This window comes from Astyanax mexicanus, chromosome 5 (genome assembly GCF_023375975.1).
Source record: "Astyanax mexicanus isolate ESR-SI-001 chromosome 5, AstMex3_surface, whole genome shotgun sequence".
Classification (NCBI taxonomy): domain Eukaryota; kingdom Metazoa; phylum Chordata; class Actinopteri; order Characiformes; family Acestrorhamphidae; genus Astyanax; species Astyanax mexicanus.
Window position 1 is genome coordinate 42,269,876 of NC_064412.1, and position 20,509 is coordinate 42,290,384.

Below are 20,509 nucleotides of genomic sequence, written 5' to 3' on the forward strand. Positions count from 1 at the left end.
GGGGATATAACTGCACGCTTCTTCAGCACGCAGTTCAGAACTCCAGCCCAAATTTCCCCGAGTTCCCTCCCCTTTTTCTTCCTTTTCTACTTCTATAAGGCGTGGTCCGCACTTAGCAAAATGATGTTATGTAATAACAAAAGTTTGGGAGAAGGACCACGCCCGAACTCTACGTTCTAACTCCACCCCGTATCAATCAACCGTCCTATAAATACCTCCCCTAACTAACTATCTCTCGTGACGAAAACTTCGCAACCCACCTCCTCCCCAACAACCCCCTTTTTTTCTACTCTTCCACTTCTCATTAAATAAAAAGGGGGGGATATAACTGCACGCTTCTTCAGCACGCAGTTCAGAACTCCAGCCCAAATTTCCCCGAGTTCCCTCCCCTTTTTCTTCCTTTTCTACTTCTATAAGGCGTGGTCCGCACTTAGCAAATGTTTTCTGTGTGTGTGTGTGTGTGTGTGTGTGTGTTTGTGCATGTGTATTCTGCTCTCCTCTGCCGGCTGACTCACCTCCTGAGTCCCGCCTCGCCTCGTGTGGAGGCACGAGTCTGCACACAATTCAATAGCTGCAGGAAAATATACTGTTGTATATCGTTTATGTAAAGGTTACATGTTTTTAGGATTATTGTTTTACTAACACAAAGAAACATTTACAATGGCATGCCAGAAGTCATGGGACAGCAGTATGGAAGTGGCTTGGAAATTCCCACACTTGTGTTATCTTGTGAGTGAGGTTCAACACTGGCCATCGTGTTCATGGTTAGGTGATGTGAGGTCTGATAGTGGGTGCAGATGGATGGCATGTTCCATGCTATATATTACATTCCTCGATTCACAGTGTACAGGAAATGTGTCACAAATGGCATTACCACCTACAGTAGACAGCACAGCTGGTGGTAATAATTGTGATCAGTGGTGTCTGGCTAGAATCGTAAATGTGAAGAGACCAACGACCCTGGTAGTAATTACATCCTTTTTCAATGCTGGAGACCCCCCCCCCCCCACACACACATACACGTTCCACAGGTCAGTGCAGCTTTCTTTAGCTTTTATGGGACAATAGTATGACAGTAGTTTTGACATGTCGGTGCAAAACCTATGAAATCTGTTCAATAAGCATCTCCAATTCATTACGCAGTAAGCTGTTGATTGTCTAAAGTAGATTCTGAATAGAAATACAGAATGACACTTTTTCTTTTCTAAAATCAATAGGGGAAAGTGGGGTGATTTGTGCCAGTGGGGAAGTTGTGCCACCCCTTGTTTCTAGGGAACCACAGAAGAAATTACTCATGTGACCACACATTTTTAAAAAGTCAGCCATTTTACTCAACCTGCAAAGAATAGAGCCTCATCACATGAGAGTTAAGCACATTTAGGTTCAAAACAGATTTTTGCCTTTCAAAGTAAAATTTCTATAATCAAGGAGTTTTGATTGTTGTGTCTGAACAGTTATAGACAAGTAGAAAACATTTCACACGTTTTAGTGTTTTGGTACAGCTACACTATGAGTCTATACAGTATATGTACTAGCATGATGTTAGCACAAAAATACTGGATGATGCATTTTTTCCAAAATAGTCGGGTTGGGGTAATTTGCAACTGCAACTCACTCCCACTTATGAACATATCATTTTTTTGTGATTGTACATTGTATTTTTAAATTTTATCACTAAAAATGTGACATTCTTAATTTTAGACCAAAAATGTTGAGTATGCACAAAGAAATGACATCAATATCCCTGCCAGCTGGATCAGAGAGGAAAGAGCAGGTTTATTAAGAAAAAGTAATAGGGAGCATTAATAATTATTTCCCCAGGAACTACTCATTATCAGTTACCACAATACAGATAGTTCACAGAGAAGTGAAATTGGGTACTTATTTAAAGCATATAGCTTTAACTTATGCAAATGTGAATGTAAACTGCAATGGCTCAATAAGGGACAAATTAAGAGATATGCTAATTATGCTAATAAACCTTTAATCTTTGCTAGGATGTGATTGGATTGCTAGGCCTTGTTTTAGAAAATTGACCTTTGGTGTGCTCATATGAGTGACTTTTTAGTGTGCTCAAATTAACCTTTGATGTTGTAAAGTAACTTTAAATAAACCTTAAATTAGTCATTTTGTATTGGATTGGTCTAGCTTTTATATAGCATTACAGTTCCTGAGATCAAAATATACTGTTTTACTCCAGCAATCAATGGCACAATTTACCCCAATGTATTCTCTCCAAAGGCACAACTTACCCCGCACTGAGGGGGCAAATCAAATCAAATCAAATCAAATTTATTTGTATAGCGCTTTTTACAACAGGTGTTGGCACAAAGCAGCTTTACAGAAACATGATTACAGGACAAAGAATCAGGCAAAACATTACACATAGAAAATACAGAATACAGAACCCCCAGTGAGCGCGGAGGCAAGGAAAAACTCCCTCAGAGCTGCAGGAGGAGGAAGAAACCTTGGGAGGACCAAGACTCACATTAAAGGGGGGACCATCCTACCACTGGTCAAACGGCTTTTAAATAGAAATTTAAAAAGTCTTTTATACATCTATATAGGTTTTATGTACTCAGGAGTGTAATAGCGCCACTAATGGCTTGGATGTAATCTGTAGTGGAGAGTAAGATGGTCGATGAGCAGCTGATCTGTGGTGGTGGTGGAGAAGAGCTGACTTCAGAAACTTCCATCAGTCTGGCCGGACAGGAGACGCGAGAGCCTGAGGGTCCAACATCGGTATCGGGTCAGACAGGTGGGCAGTCAGTAACTCGGAGGAAGGCAGAGAGATGGAATTAGTTTTGACTGGATTTATGCAAAACTGAGAATATTAAAACATTATCAGAGTGTGGCAAATGACTCCGGCAGAACTGAATAAAACAGCCTAACTAAAGGCAGAGAGCCAGAAGGTAACATAGACATGGAGGCACCCTGAAACACCAGCATCCACCCACTCCACCGTCCACAAACCTGAGTGACCGTGTGCAGTGGGAGAACAACAGCACCAGCATCTCAGTTTACCACAATTTCCTCTGTCCATGAACCCCTGAATCTGCAGCCTTATCTAAAGGGAAAAACATTAATTACCAAAAGCTAAACTAAACAAGTAAGTTTTCAGTCTAGACTTAAAGATTGAGACTGTGTCTGAGTCCCGAACATATTCGGGGAGATTATTCCAGAGTTGAGACGCTTTATAAGAGAAAGCTCTTCCTCCAGCAGAGCTCCTCTGAATTTTAGGCACTACTAATAAACCAGCACCCTGAGATCTGAGTAATCGCGGTGGTTCATAACAGGAGATGAGGTCTTGTAAATACTCAGGAGCGAGTCCGTGTAGGGCTTTATACGTTAACAGGAGAATTTTATAGTCTATGCGGAATTTGACTGGAAGCCAGTGCAGTGCTGATAGTACTGGACTAATATGGTCAAATTTTCTCGTTTTAGTAAGGACCCTGGCTGCAGCATTTTGAACTAGCTGAAGTTTATTTAAGTTACTGCCGGAACATCCAGACAGTAGCGCATTACAATAATCTAGCCTTGAGGTAATAAAGGCATGTACTAATTTTTCTGCGTCATGCAGTGATAGGGCATTTCTTAGCTTGCCGATGTTACGGAGGTGTAGAAAAGCTGTTCTAGTAACATTAGATATGTGTTTATCGAATGCTAGATCTGAATCTATGATAACTCCAAGGTTTTTAGCTGCTGAACCCGGGGTGGCTGAGAAGTCAGCCAGATTTAGCATTAAGTCTGATAATTTATTTCTAGCAGCTTTGGGGCCTAATAGGAGAACTTCTGTTTTATCACTATTTAATAGGAGGAAGTTGTGCGACATCCATGATTTTACATCTTCTACACAATCCTCGATTTTCTTTAATCTCACTCTGTCATCAGGTTTGGCTGATATGAAGAGCTGCGTGTCATCCGCATAACAATGAAAATTCACATTGTGTTTTCTAATAACTTTGCCCAGTGGGAGCATATATAATGTAAATAATAACGGTCCTAATATAGAGCCTTGTGGAATTCCATATCTTACCTTGGTATAACTGGAAGACATATCATTTATCCTCACAAACTGATAGCGATCGGTTAAGTACGATTTAAACCATGCTAAGGCAGTTCCGGTTACACCGACCATGTTCTCTAGTCTTTCTAAAAGGATAGCATGATCTATTGTATCAAAGGCTGCGCTCAGATCGAGAAGTACGAGTAAGGAAACACAGCCTTGGTCGGCGGCTATAAGTAGATCGTTTGTTATTCTAACTAAAGCTGTCTCAGTGCTGTGATAAGGCCTAAATCCAGATTGAAATTTTTCATAGATCTGGTTTCTTTGCAGGTAAGAGCAAAGTTGTTGGGCTACAGCTTTTTCTAAAATCTTAGAAATAAACGGTAAGTTTGAAATAGGTCTATAGTTAGACAGTACACTAGGATCAAGATTTGGTTTCTTGATCAGAGGTTTAATTACAGCTGTTTTAAAGGCTTTGGGTACATGGCCCAGGGCGAGCGATGAGTTTACTATCATTAACAGAGGTTTAATTATATCTGGCAGTACCTGTTTTAATAATTTTGTGGGAACAGCATCAAGTGTGCAGGTTGTGCTGTTTGAAGAGGAGATAATTTTCTCTAGTTCTAGCTGTGGAAGTGGGTTAAAGACTTCCAACCTAACTTCAGTAACAGAGTTTTGTTCTAGATCAGCCAGACCAGATGACAGAGAGGATGTAATATTTATCTGTTTAATTTTATCCCGAATGTTTTCAATTTTACTATTGAAGAAGTCCATAAAATCGTTGCTGGTGTAAATGGCTGGAATCTGAGGTTCAGTACCTGCCTGGTTTTTAGTTAATTTGGAAATAACACTAAAGAGAACTCTAGGATTATTTTTATTTATCTCGATCTGTGAGGCCAGATATGCTGAGCGGGCTTTATTAAGTTCTTTTCTATATTTAACAAGACTGTCTTTCCACGCAGAGTGAAACACTTCCAGTTTAGTTGATCGATATTTACGCTCTAAATTTCGTACTAACTGCTTTAAGGTACGAGTTTGATCATTGTACCACGGTGCGAGCTTTTTCTGTCTCTCTATTTTGTGTTTAAGGGGTGCTACAACATCTAAGGTAGAGCGAAAGGTATTTTCTAAACCTTCGGTTAGTTTGTCTAGTTCTACTGGGTCTACAGGAGAGTACATTAGAGTTGATAAGTCTGGAAGCTTATCTGTAAATTGTTGGGCTGTAAAAGGCGTAATTGAACGTTTTACAGAGTAGCTAGGGGATGTACGTATATTATGACTAAGATGTAATTTAAATGAAATAAGGTAATGATCTGAAATTGCGGAGGTTTGAGAACGAATATTCGGGTTATCTATGCTCACACCCAGGGTCAAAACTAAATCCAGAGTATGATTACAGTAATGAGTAGGTCCTGTTATATTTTGAATAATACCAACTGAGTCTAAAATCGATGTGAATGCCTTTTTTAATGGATCATCCAATTTTTCGAAATGAATGTTGAAGTCTCCAACTATAATCACTTTATCATTACTTACTGCTAAGTCTGTGACAAAATCACTAAATTCTTTTAAAAATTCTAAATAGGGCCCTGGTGGTCTGTAGATGTTAATTAAAGAAAATGCATTCTTTTTTGTAACTGGATTAATTATACTGGTGTAAAGAAGCTCAAAAGAAGTAAAATTTTCATAGTGTTTCTGATTGCTAACTAAGGTACTTTGGAAAAAGGCTAACTAAGGTACTTTGGCAAGTTGTGCCAAGAGACCAAAAAGCTGTATTTCTTAAATACTATATTTCAGATTCAAAGTAACTGTTTCCAGGGATGCATCACATCCTGAAATATACGTACACATATTAGTTGGAAGCATTACTGTCATGGTTTCGCTTTAAAGTCACTTTAAGTAAAAACTGGCACAAATCACCCCACACTCCCCTATTGGAACTTTGAAATGAGCTGTGCATCAACCAGGAGGTATGCTTGGCTTTAGCGCTGTGTGTGTGTGTGTGTGTGTACTGATTGGTTGTGGAGATTAGGTGATGAGTCTGGAAGAGGTTGGATCAGGTGAGAGGCAGCAGTTAATTACATTTAGGATTCGTTCATTTACTAAGTGCTCTCCTCGTAACAGCCATCCTGTGTATAGAGTACATCCTTCATTTCTCATATACAGTGCTGTGAAAAAGTATTTGCCCATACTTACATTGTTCAGACAAAAGCATTTTAATATCAGACAAATATAACCTGAGTAAATATAAAAAGCAGTTTTTAAATAATAATTTAATTTATTAAGGGATTAAATCTATTCAGACCAACCTGTCCCTGTGTAAAAAAAAAGTATTTCCCCCTAAACCTAATAACTTGGTTGTGCCACACATGGCAGCAACAACAGCAAGTGTTTGCAATAACTGGCATTGAGTTTTTACATCTCTGTGTAGCAATTTTGGTCCACTCAGAATCGTTTTATTTCAGACACACTGGAGGGTTTTCGAGCATGAACCACCTGTTTAAGTTCATACAACAGCACTTCAATCAGACTTTAACTAGGCCACTCCAAAACCTTCATTTTATTTATTTATTTATTTTTTGAGCCATTCAGAGGTGGACTTTTTGGTGTGCTTCAGATCATTGTCCTGCTGCAGAACCCAAGTACGTCTGAGCTTGAGGTCACAAACTGATGGCTAGACATTCTCCTTTAGGATTTTCTGGTAGGGAGCAAGATTATGGTTCTTTTAATTAAAGTAAGTAGTCCAGTCCTGATTATCTTTTTCTGAAATTATGCGTTAGTTTTACGCCAAATGTAACGGGACACACACGTTACATTTGGCATGTTTGTTGGCAAATGTGAGATGTGCCTCTTTCGTTCTTTTTGGTCAGCAGTGTTTTTACCTTGGAACTCTCCCATGGATACCATTTTTGCCTAGTCTCTTTCTTAGTATTTAATCAGTAGAAACTCCAACCTTAACTGAGGTGGGTGAGACCTGCAGTTCTTTAAATGTTGTTCTCGGTTCTTTTTTGATCTTATAGATGAGTTGTCTATGCCCTTTTGGTTTTACCAGTGTTCCTTGTTTTCTCTGTTTGTGAATAATAGCTCTCACTGTGGTCTACTGGAGTCCCAGAGCCTTAGAAATTATTGATAGCAGAATTCGAGCATAATGCGTTATTTTGGAAATCTTTTATCCTGCTTCATGTTGTCAGACAAGTTCTATTTAAGTGATTTCTTTATTTATTTTTTTCAATGGCCAGGTTTGTTTAGAATGCTTTTTTTCTTTAATAAGTGAAATTATCATTTAAAAAATGAGTTTTTGTATTTAATCAGGTTAAATTTGTCTGATATTAAAGTTCGTTTGGTAATCTGAAGTATCACAAAAAAGCAAAAATAAAAGACATCTGTATAGGGGCAATAACTTTTCCACAGCACTGTATAATAAACTACAAATAAATAATAAATAGAAAAAGGCATTTCCTAAGAAAGGTCAGGTTTTAATAATAAGTTAATATAGATATATTATTACATTACATTAGTTCAGTCTATTTATTTATTACTTAATTTAAGATTAGTTACTGTATTTATTTGTGGATTTATGCATTTCATTTATTTCCGCATATATTTTTGCATATTATTATTGTTATTTTTATTTTTGATTATTGAATGTTATTACATTTGTTACTATCTTGTGTCTATTTTCTGCTTTACTAAATAAACAATAAACAGATTGGTCAAAAAAGAAAAGTGCATTTCCGCAGCTGAAAAGGGAGAAGCGAGGGATGAAAAACAAATGGGTGGCTGCTGATAAGAGCACAGTTACCTGCTCTAAAGGAGTGTATGTAGTAAACTCTAGACTATGGGCATGAATAAAAAAAAAAGAGAATGGATATGAGGATGAAAAAAAACAACAAATAGAGGAGTGTGGGTCAGTATAGCTGTGAATTAGAAGTTAGTTACCTGCCTTACATGAAGTTTGGTGGCTGTCAGGACACAGAAATACTATGGCTTGGGCGTGTGTTAAAATGAATGGGATTGAATGAGAGGAACGTGGGATGAAAGAAAACAAATAGATGAGTATGGGTCCGTATGGCTGTGGATTAGAACATGTGGACCTGCGCAGAATGAGAACAGGCAGGATGAGATACACAGAGAAAATCCAGCAGAAAAATAGCAATGTAAATTAGAAAAAGACGCAGAATAATAATCGCATGACTGTATAGTTATTAAAAGAAGATAAAGTATATTTAACAAGATGAAGAATTGGGAAACAAAGTGTACCATAAGCGCAGTATTGTTTTAATATGGTTCTCATACTGTTAAAACCCTAATGCAGACAGTGTTATACTGTTATTAATGCAGAACATGCTTTAGACTGTGATTCACACTTTACTGTTGGACGATAACACACACAGAGCTTATGTTATAGAAGATGGTGTGTACGAGAAGTGTGTGTGTGTGTGTGTGTGTGTGTGTGTGTGTGGGCGCTCAGCGAGTTCTGAGTAGCTGACTGTGTCCCAAGTGTTTTCTCATTATTTTATTTTCATCTTCAGCGCAGGAGGATGTTGGAGATGAGTCACTGCAGGAAGATCCTCCTCTGTCACCACATGTCCTCCTCTCCACTCATCTTTCCTTCTTTTCTTTTCTCAGGGTGTTTTCACACCTGGAGTTGGTTCTTCTGGTCTGAATCAGTTAATGAGGTGGTTAATTTGGAGTGTTTTTTTCTTTGGTTTGGTTTTGTTCAGTTTTACCGTCGAATCATGTGAGCACGTTATAGGTCAGAGGGTCTGTTTTACCCGGACTAAATAGTGCTATTTAGTTTGTCCAAACAGAATCATATTGCTGGCAGGCATAATAAAAATGTTTAAAATCATCAACATATTAATATTACGAGATGTCATAATTATGAGAAAGTATCTTATTACATTATGAAATAATATCTTGTAATTATGAGATAATACAGTGCCCTCCATAATTATTGGCACCCCTGGTTAAGATGTGTTCTTTAGCTTCTCATAAATTGAGTTTTGTTCAAAATAATATAGGACCACGATGGAAAAAAAGAGTAAAATACAACCTTTAACTCAAGTGAATTTATTCAGTAGGAAAAAAATCCCACATTAAGAAATAATTATTTAACATCAAATCATGTGTGCCACAATTATTAGCACCCCTGATGTTAATACTTTGTACAACCCCCTTTTGCCAACAAAACAGCACCTAATCTTCTCCTGTAATGTTTCACAAGATGGGAGAATACAGAAAGAGGGATCTTTGACCATTCCTCTTTGCACATTCTCTCTAAATCATCCAACGACCTGGGTCCTCTCCTCTGCACTCTCCTCTTCAGCTCACCCCACAGGTTTTCAATGGGGTTGAGGTCTGGGGACTGAGATGGCCATGGGAGGAGCTTGATTCTGTGTGCGGTGAACCATTTCTGTGTAGATTTGGCCACATGTTTAGGGTCATTATCTTGCTGAAAGACCCAGTGACGACCCATCTTCAGCTTTCGGGCAGAAGCCACCAGATTTTGTTTTAAAATGTCCTGGTATTTTAGAGCATTCATGATGCCATGCACCCTAACAAGGTTCCCAGGGCCTTTAGAAGAGAAACAGGCCCACAGCATCACTGATCCCCCGCCGTATTTCACAGTGGGCATGAGGTGCTTTTCTGCATACTCAGCTCTTGTGTTACGCCAGACCCACTTAGAGCATTTGTTGCCAAAAAGCTCTAACTTTGTTTCATCTGACCAAAGCACACGGTCCCAGTTGAAGTCCCAGTACCGCTTAGCAAACTCCAAACGTTTGCGTTTATGATTGTGAGTGAGAAATGGTTTCTTCCGTGCATGCCTCCCAAACAGCTTGTTGGCATGTAGATAGCGCCTGATGGTTGTTTTGGAGACTTTGTGACCCCAAGAAGCTACCATTTGTTGCAATTCTGTAACAGTGAGCTTTGGAGAACTTTTTATTTCTCTTATCATCCTCCTCACTGTGCGTGGTGGCAAAATAAACTTGCGTCCTCGTCCAGGCTTGTTTACCACTGTTCCAGTTGTTTTAAACTTCTTAATAATTCCTCTGACAGTAGATATGGACAGGTGTAGGCGAGTAGCGATTTTCTTGTAGCCATTGCCTGACTTGTGAAGGTCAACACACATCTGCCTCACTTGAATGGTATGTTCCTTTGTCTTTCCCATGTTGAAGATAAATGGCCTAGGTGTCACGTCATATTTATACCCCAGGGAAACAGGAAGTTGTGAATTACTAATTAAATGTTCCTACATACTCTGATCAACTTCGTAAACTACTGTAGAAGTGACAGAAATACTTTTATTAAATTTATTTCCTAAGAATTGTTAGGGGTGCCAATAATTGTGGAACAGGTGATTTTATGAAGAATAATTATAGGATTTTATTTCCCCCTTAAAATTTACTTGAGTTAAAGGTTGGACTTTACTTTTTTTTCCCATCGTGGTCCTATATTATTTTGAACAAAACTCAATTTATGAGAAGCTAAAGAACACATCTTAACCAGGGGTGCCAATAATTATGGAGGGCACTGTACGTCTTAAGCCCCTGCACAAGAAGGGAGTCAGATTTTGTCTGGAAGGCAGAATTTAGCACAACACCTGGAAAGACAACTTGCAGAACTGACAACATTCTACAAACCAATCAGTGTCAAGTATATGAACACTGTGCCCACATAGATGATGGTGATAGGATGTAGTAAAGTTCAATAGTGCACTCAGTCACTAAACTGCACTAAACTGAAACTGGATACCAATAACAGCAGTAAATACAGTATACAATGTAACAAACTAATCAGCCTTGCTCCAGACTTTCAGGTGTGAAAATGCGCCCAGTTTTTGTTCTCTTTCTGTTTCTTTCTATTTCCCCACCCTCTCCCTCAGGAAGGTTCAGCAGAGTGGAGAGAAGGAGCTGAGGAGGCTTCCAGAGTAGATTTAGAATACAGAGGAAAAACAGCAGGAAACTCCCACTCTCCTAACCATGTTTAATGCTCTAACTTAATTGTGTGTGTGTGGGATGTACAATATGGACAAAAATATGTGATATGCGTAAATGCTGTTAAATATCCTTATATCAATGTAAAACACAATAAATTAAGGCCCCGTCCACACTGAGCCAGATATTTGTAAAAATGGAGGTTTTTGTCTCCGTTTTTAAAAATATTTTCGTCCACACGAGCAGCGTTTTCAGAAATATCTCCGTCCACACGGAAACGCCATACCACTCAAAAACGCTGAAATGAACAGGGATTCTCTAGACACTTGGACGTTTTCTCATCACTCCTCAGCAACAACTACTTATTTTTTTTTAAATTGTCCCACCAATTTCTTACCGTTCGTGGTAGGGTCTGTACCTCCGGACAGGAGGATCGGAAAAAAATGCACACAGCGCATTTTAGTAACGTTACCTCCGTTGTGTTAGGTAACTTAATGTGAGAGTAATGTTAAATTAAACTGTGAACATGTTATTAATCCACACATTGCAGAGAGAAACGAACCAATCCAGGTGCTGTCCGTGTTTTAGGACGAATCTTAACGTGGCTTAATGTACTAAACAACAAGAAACAAACACCAAACAACTTATTTTTTCACTGCATAATAACATTTTTCAGAATCTATAAACAAATCACTATAACCCACATTACTGACCCACTGTAAAATCCAGAGAGGCTGTGGAGTAAACAGGCTGGATGAGGAGCTCCAGTAACAGTAAATGATGTATTTTGAGTTTGCTGGTGTTGCTGGTCTGTCAGTGTATCCAGGGTGGTGCTGGACCAGTATAATTAAAGCTCATACTGATAGAGTAGTGTGTAGAACAGCCAACATGCCACTATCACTGGTCTCAGCTACACTGATAAAACGTGTTTAAAGCTGGTTCTGGGTAATTCCGCACTGTTGGGTCAGAGAGTGCAGTTAGTTCCTTAGTTGGATCAGCAGGGTGTAAATATGCTTTAAACAGCCAGAGTTCGCTGTTGATGTGCCGAAAAGAGTCCCCTCCAGCTCGTAAACGAAAAGCAGACATGCGCAGACTCGCTGTGTGATGTCAGCGTTTTCAAAAACCTCCGTTTTCCGCGTCCACACGGCTCCGCTAGAGCGGAGTTTTCAAAAATCTCCACCTTGGAAGGTGTTTACGAAAACCTCAGTTTTCAGTGACTGAAAACGCCGTTTTCGTGTGGCCGGAAGGCCAAAACAGAGACAAAACCCTCAGTTTTTAAAAACACCCGGGTTCGTGTGGACGGGGCCTAAGATTCTAGACTAGTTTTAGATTCTCAAAAGTTATTCAGCACTCTACCTTGCTTTTCCTTATGCTGGTTTGCTCTACCTTGCTCTGACTTGCTTGACCTCGCTTTACCTCACACTACCTCTGTTGTATTCTATATTATTCTGTTGTAAGCTATTACAATCTATTCTTTTCTGTTCCATTATTTTACATCCGTCTGTCATATTTCATTTCTGTTTTAGGTATCTATTGTCTTTCATTTTTATATCCATTATATTTATTCCAATCCATCCTTTTACACCAGACTGCTTTGTTTTCACTTTATTTTCCATTGTCTTGTTTTCTGTTGTTGTTTACATTGTATTCTATTTTATTGCTTTACATTGTTTTTTATTGTCTTGAATTTTTCGAACATTCTACTCTATTCTGAGCCATCCTGTTCCACTCCGTTCCGTTCTATTCTGTTCTATTCTGTTCTATTCTGAGCCATTAAGTTATATTCTGTTGTTCCATTCAATTACTTTGCACTAGATTGTGTTATTTTAACATTAATTTCTATTGTCATGTATTTTCAACATACATTCTATTCCAGCTTATTTAATTCTCATGTGTTGCATGTTGATATCTCCAAAACAGAGGATAGTATGCAAAGTAAAAATCTGTCAGAAACATAAGTATCAAAATTAGAATAATATGAATTTGATAATATACACAATACACAATCATAATTTAGGAATACATTAAGATATCCTATAATTAGGGCTGGAACGTAATCCATCTGATTTATTAAAATCTTTTTTTAATACACTTTTTTGATATTTCAGTATGCATTGAATTATATACAGCATCATCCACTGACTGGCCAATGACTATTTTTTATACATTCTATTCTATTCTATTATATTCTATTCTAAGCCATTCTTTTTTATTCTGATCTATTCTATTATGTTCTTTTTTATTGTAAGCCATTCTATTCTATTCTATTCTATTATGTTCTATTTTATTCTATCATGAGCCATTCCAGTATATTATGTTGTGTTCCATACCATTGATTTGCACTGGACTGTGTTATGTTCACATAAATTTTCATTGTCATGTATTTTTATGCACTCCAGCTTATTAAATTCTGTGAAAAGTAGTAAAAGGAGAAAACACAGGTACAGAGCACACGGCTGTTTTTTTTGCGCCAGACACTTGTGGATTCTCACCGGGATGGTGGGCACTGTTTGTATGCAGGGCTTGCCTGTTGCTGTGGCAGCAGATGATGGATGGAATGGCGACTGATAAGCCTCACACTGGTTATGTAAAGCAGATTGATTATTGAATGGAAATGTACTCTGGATGTGTGGAGGGTTTGCTAGGCTGCAGGGGCTACACCGTGAGCCACAAACTCAGGAACCGGGTCTGCCTGTTTTTACAGCAGCATAAAAGCTGCTAACCAGATAACTAGTAACTAATTTACTGGTTTTCCTTGCTTGAACATTTTGAGTAGGTAGTGGCCACTGCATAACGCGAACACCCCACAAGACCTGCCTAATATCCTGAAGCTTATGAGCTAGTCTTCTAAAACCTCACAGTTTCTGGTTTTCCCACTTTGCTAAAAGGGTGATACAGTGATATTTTTGGCAGTTGCATTGGTGATGTTTTTAATGGTTGCTAGGTGGTTGCTAGGCAGGTACAATGGCATTATTGATACTTGCTACAGTGTCTCAGTTGATTTGTAAAAAAGATTGTTGCTGTGAAATCTCAAGGGGTTAGTTGGGTGTTACTGTTGTAATTGTATTATTATGACATAAGAAAGGTGCCCCAATTTTCCCCATTCATTCCAATGGGGACAAAATTTCACAAAAATAAAAAAAGTGTTTATTCAATTAAAAAGCTGTAAATAAGCCTGAATCTCATGTGTTGTGTGTTGATATCTCAAAAAACAGAGGATAATATACAAAGTGATAATTTGCAAATGCAAAATCATAATTTAGGAATAAGATATCATATACTTAGGGCTGGACAGTTATCCAACTTCAATGTAACGTGATGTGTTTTTTTTTTTTACACTTTTCTAATATATCAGTATACATGAAATTATTTACAGCATCAGCCACTGACTGGCGCTCATATATATTTCTGAAGTTTGTATTAACAGACATTTCTTCATATCAATGTCAGAACTATATAGTATCGACTGAAATTAAGAAATAGATTGCGATATATATATATATATATTGGCCATATTGTCCAGCTCTACCCATACTGATTAATCATACCAGTAAAATGGAGAGATTTAGTTTCTAAATCAGTTTCTCTTATTTTACTATTTATAGGTATATGTTTGAGTAAAATGAAAATTGTTGTTTTATTTTATAAACTACGGACCACATTTCTCCCAAATTACAAATAAAAATATTGTCAAAAAAGATGCAGAGCTTTAAAACAAGTTCATATTCATTAAGTTTTAAGAGATCAGAAATCAATATTTGGTGGAATAACTCTGGTTTTCAATCACAGTTTTCGTGCATCTTGGCATGTTGGCTCCACCACCAGTCTTACACACTGCTTTTGGATAACTTTATGCCATTCTTGGTGCAAAAATTCAAGCAGGTCAGTTTGGTTTGATGACTTCCTCCTTCCATCTTCCTCTTGATTTTATTCCAGAGATTTTCAATTTGGTAAAATCAAGGAAACTCCTAATTTTTAAGTGTTTTTTTATTTTTTTCTGAGCTGTACTTACTGCATCAAACAAAGGTTTTGTTTAGTCAAATATTGACCATAGCTAAACCAAGGGCGACCATTTCCTGTCTAACACCGTCAGTGTGTTTCATACAGTGCAAGTCATATCACAATCACACTATCTAGACCTTTAACTGGTATTTTCTCTGTTATTGTGCAGGCTTAAAAGGTCATATCAAGTGATATCACACCCTCACAGGCGCACACGCGCGCACACACACACACACCAAAGACCCAGTGTTCCATGTCCATCAAAGAGCCAATTACCTGTGGTCTGCTTCTCGGTATCAGTTACTAAGAGACCCGTGTCATCTGCTGTCTGTCTCGCCCAATCTCTCGCTTAATCTCTCTCGCCCTGTCTCTCTTTTATCATTCTCATATTGCCGCCTGCAACCATCTACCTATTTCTCTTTCTCTCCTCCTCTCTCAGGCTGTTTGTTTGATGGTGGTCTGTGCTCGAGTGGGCAGGTCTGCTGGGATGGTGAGTATGCAGGCATTACATCTTTCAGGGTTTTTTGTTTCATATATGATTTATTCATATTTGATCTGTGAAATGCATGTTTGTCAATTAAGCTATGTTTTTATAGACGCAGAAAAAGTTTTGACAGTCAACTTACCTCATTCCCCCCATCCAATTTAGAAGGCCAAAGACCCTGTTGATATGAACTCCCCCTATCACTAGTAATGCCCTCACCTAGGAGGGTGAGGAGGAGCACAAGCCTTCTCTGACACATGAGAAATCAGACCCCTCCTCTATTCCAACTGCTGTCAGTGCAGCTTTACTAGATAGTCACCAACATCCTCGGAGGAAAGCGCCGAATCCCCAACACTGATACACCAGCCAACAGACACCTGTGCTGGCCACCATTGCATTAAACAATAAGTGCAAACACAGAGACACTGATTGTTTAAGGGGTTAAGCTCTTCAACACTTTAATATGCAATATATGCATTCTAATGCAAAACATATGTCAAAAATTAACCACATTTATTTCCCAAGTTATTTCATGCTGGCTAAGTTTTTCTTTGATCTTTTGAATCAAGTCATTTTATGATGAAATATTCTTTAAATATCTTGTTTTTAATGATCACCACTGATCTTTGTTTATTTTTTATATTACTAAATCGACTTTACACATATTCATTCATTCAAGTGTGATATAAAAATAAAGTAAATATCATTTGTTTTAAATAGTTACTGTAGCAGTGATTGGGACCAAAAATTTATTAACAATTTGAAACGCACACATACTGTCAGGTTTTCAGAATGGACCCAAAAACCACAGGCAACAAAGCATCTTTAAAATAATGTGAGAAAATTACAAGTAATTTAAGTACATTAGTAGGCTGTTTAGCCAAGTAGTAAGTCCATATTGTGATAACAGCGGCCTTCTTTTCCTTTATAGCATTTTATTTTACATTTGTGTGTATATCTGTGTATAAAAAGATTTTTTTTTAGGTAAGTTTACAAAATATACAAAGGTTTACAGCATTTTTCCTACTGAATGTTTGAAACTGTTATACTATATACGTTTTACCATTTATTTCTATTAATAAAGTATATATTTTTAGTTTTTGTTATATTATATAACATAAATATAACGTTATAATATATGTTATATTCAGTTTAATATATTGTATTTTAGAATACAGTGATATTTCAGAAGTGAAATGAAGTTTATAGGATTTACAGAAAGTGTGCAATAATTCTTTAATCGAAATTAGACAGTAGCATAAATTTGGTCAACCCGACAGAAAACTGACATCAATATTTACTAGATAGTTTTTTGCAGACATAACAGCCTCTAAATGCTTCCTATAGATTCCAATAAGAGTCTTCTGGTTCTGATTGAAGATATTTTGAATCATTCTCGAATAGAATATATCAGCAGCTAATAGCTAACAAATAATAATTACTTGTAACTGTCTGACAGGTAATATACTCACTTTCAAGGTAACCTAAACCTAATCATATATTATGTACAGTTATCTTTCACTACTGTTATCACATATTTTCTAAAGTAATATTAGAACAATGGTAAAACCGAACTAGCTGTGTGACGGGAGCTGTGCTCTGCTGAGCTGGGCTGAGCTGTGCTGAGCTGTGAAATGGTAAATGTATTTGGGTCGGGTCTGACCCCTGTGTGTAAACTTAATGTAGAAATACAAAAGCAGCTTCTTCATAGAGTAAAAAAAAAAGGAAAAAATATATATAAAGATTTGTGCTAAACAAAAACAGGATATTTACTGCATACTTAGAATAGAAATGAATAAATTATTCCTTTATTTTAAATATATATCCTAGAAACACTGATTGAATGAGGGTAATTTTTGACCAATGTTGTGCATTAGAGGGATAGTGATACAAATGTTTTTTATTATTATTATTCAAAACATAAGGAAGAAACAAATATTAAATAATACATTCAATACATAATGATTAAATTAATTTATTGCAAAGATAAAGAAAATTAAATCTTAGCTGGGTCACTTTTGACCCATGTTGTGCATCAAATGGTTAAATATGGAATAAATTACATTTTTCGCACCCATCATTTCATCTTTTAACTTAAATTATTTGTTCTGTTCTTTCTTTAACAGTCTTTAATGTGGTCCTGAAAAGTGATTTCCATTATTTTGTTATTTTGTAAATATGAATAGGTGTATGTTTCTGCAACATATGTTTTTTCTGTATGTTGCTCCATAGTTCTTTAGGAACATTTTTCCCCTGTAAGCACTGCCCTTTACCGTCACCTGCTCTTATCCAATGATAAGGCTCTTACACTGTCTCTATGGCAACTGTGACATCACTTTACGTCTCCCTTCTGTAGTTCTGTGTAAAGAGAGAGGGGAACGAGACAGAGAAAGCATGACTGTGAAAAGAAAGCATAAAAGTGAGTCATTAGGCAGATTATGCTGTGACCTGAGTGCAGCGAGAGTACCTGCATATTCAGATGACTTACTCACACACACCTTCAGTAATACTACAGTTCTAGTCTCTCTACATGTTGCATATCCATGAATATCTAGTCCGCTAAGCGGTTGTCCAAATAACTCAACAGGAAGCACAGATGCTTGAGTCATAAAGTTCATCTGAATCAGAATGTGAAACTGCACAAAGACATGCACATAAAAGAATTTTAGTGCCTGTCTAATACCAACGGGTCATTTTCCATTTGGAGTGGCAATTCAAGTGGATACATTTTTAAAAACCAATTTAATTTGTCCCAGAAACAAACAACCTTAAAATGTCTCCACTTCACTTACCAAATATGCAAAATGGAGAGCTTAACTCCAAATAGATTTTAATATATTTTAACATAAAATGCAAAGTTTTGGTCAATTTGTCACTGCTGTTACCCCATCTTGAAGAATTTATTTAGTCATAAATGTATTTATTTTTAATTAAATTACATTACTTTTAATTAAATTACAATGTGTCTGAATGTGATAAAGAATTCCCATTTAACTTAACATGTTACCAAAGTATTTATATACATAAGCACTGAAAATAACAAAAAAATGTATACTTAAAGGCATCTTTATACTTAAAGGCATCTTCCTATACTATTTAAAAAAAACAAAAAAAACAATACATTATTGTCCAATAAACATGAAAATGTAACTACTGATATAAGAATGAATGATTCTAACATTTCATGCAGGATACTTTTAATAAAAAAAAAATCATAAAAAGGACAAACACCACATGGTAACACATTTGTAACACCAGTGACTGTGACACCAGTGACATTTTAGTTAAAATGGAGGATTTTGTGAAATGCCTGCCTCATTGGCAGTCAAGAGACCATGTGTAACTACTTAAAATCAATGAAATAAAAGACATATAGCAATATATTTGATTAAAAAAAAACATTTTTAACAATTAAAGCTCATAACACCAGTGACACAAAGAAGTTATGTGCTACCTGATAAAGAGAATTATCGTCAAATTAATAAAATAAAATTAGCAAGTAGTGGACTCTCATGCCTTGAGATCATTCTTTGATGACCCGTGACCCAGGGAACAGTTTAACAGAGCTAACAAAATGTATGATAAAATATAATATAAAATATAATATATATCACAATATAAAATATTGTGACAAAGATATTTTTAAATAAAATACATATTTTTAACGTAGCATGATGTTAATCATGCAAATCTGGATCTGTTTTATGAAATCTTAAAATTTAAACCTTTTAAAATATTTCTTTACACTGAAAATGTTTGCTCAAGTGTTAAAATTGGTTATGTGACCAGCTAATTTACATATATAAAGTGCCTTTGAAATAGGATTTAAAAAAGGAAAATCAAAGATATAATAGGGAAAATTTGGTTTTAATCTTAGGTTAACTGTGAAAATGTATATACCGACTCTTGGAATTGTCCCTAATATTTTAGGCTTTTTTTTTTTTTTTTTATAGCTCTCCAACCTTTGTGACACGGTTTCCCAATCCAAATGGAGAATAATACAACAGCACACAAACATGCTAGAAATTATCTTTTTTCGAATAGCTAGCCTGTAACAATTTCCTCTAAAATAATCTGTTTAAAATATTGATAATATACTTAGGAGCATTGTTACTCACAGATTTTGGAGCTATGTTTTCTCAGCTTTCTGCTGTCTCTTCGATTGCTACTCTGTCACAGGAAGTCAAACAAAAAGGAACCGTCATAATGGCACTAGGTGGCGCTAAACACGATGACTAACAGGGCTTAAACAACTAACCTACCATCACACACTGACAATATAAGACACTTTGCATTTCTATAATTACAGGCTGTGGTCTGTCTGTATAACTGCATACCGTATTTTTTGGACTAAAAGGCGCATCTAAAATTCTCTCATTTTCCCAAAATTCAACAGTGCGCCTTATAATCCAGTGTGCCTTATGTATGAATTTTACCAGTCAGGTTGTAAGAAGCAGTAAAGCTACTCCAATGAATTATAGAGTATAAGAGAGTTTAGGGTGACCAGATTTGGGTTTCTGAAAAGGAGGACACTCTAATATGTATTTTCTTAATTTCTCTGATATAACAGCTCAATTTTAATTCTTCAGGTTAAAGGTGCTTCCTCTTTTAAACAGCTATAACATGTATTTGTATCAGGCTACAAACAGGGCTGCTTTATGAATTCATGCAATGCAACTATGTCTTAAAAGCATTTGACACTGTTTTACTCTTATTCAGTGTGGGCATACCTTTTGCTAATATTACTTATAATATTATTATAATATTTACACTTTGCACTGCTAACCGTGGCTGGGTAATGCTGCTAACTGTGGCTGGGTAGTGCTGCTAACCGCGGCTGGTTAACACTGCTAACCGCGGCTGGTTAACACTGCTAACCGTGGCTGGGTAACACTGTTAACCGTGGCTGGGTAGCGCTTCTAACCGTGGCTGGTTAACACTGCTAACCGCGGCTGGTTAACACTGCTAACCGCGGCTGGTTAGCACTGCTAACCGTGGCTGGGTTGCGCTTATTTTTTTCCTAAAATTATGATTGTGAGGGGCAGAGATGAAAAAACAAAAATTGGAAAAATTAATGAA

The 20,509-nt window shown here is 36.9% G+C and overlaps 1 protein-coding gene across 3 annotated transcripts in view; it reads left to right on the plus strand.

Moving 5' to 3' along the window:
• Window positions 1-20,509, plus strand: part of ptprnb (protein tyrosine phosphatase receptor type Nb) — a 61,874-nt gene that overhangs the window by 9,627 nt on the left and 31,738 nt on the right. For all 3 annotated transcript variants that reach the window (XM_049479533.1, XM_049479532.1, XM_022675498.2), the window contains exon 2: window positions 15,386-15,436. In XM_049479533.1, coding sequence (XP_049335490.1) covers window positions 15,386-15,436 — 51 coding nt within the window. The remainder of the gene's footprint in view (window positions 1-15,385; window positions 15,437-20,509) is intronic.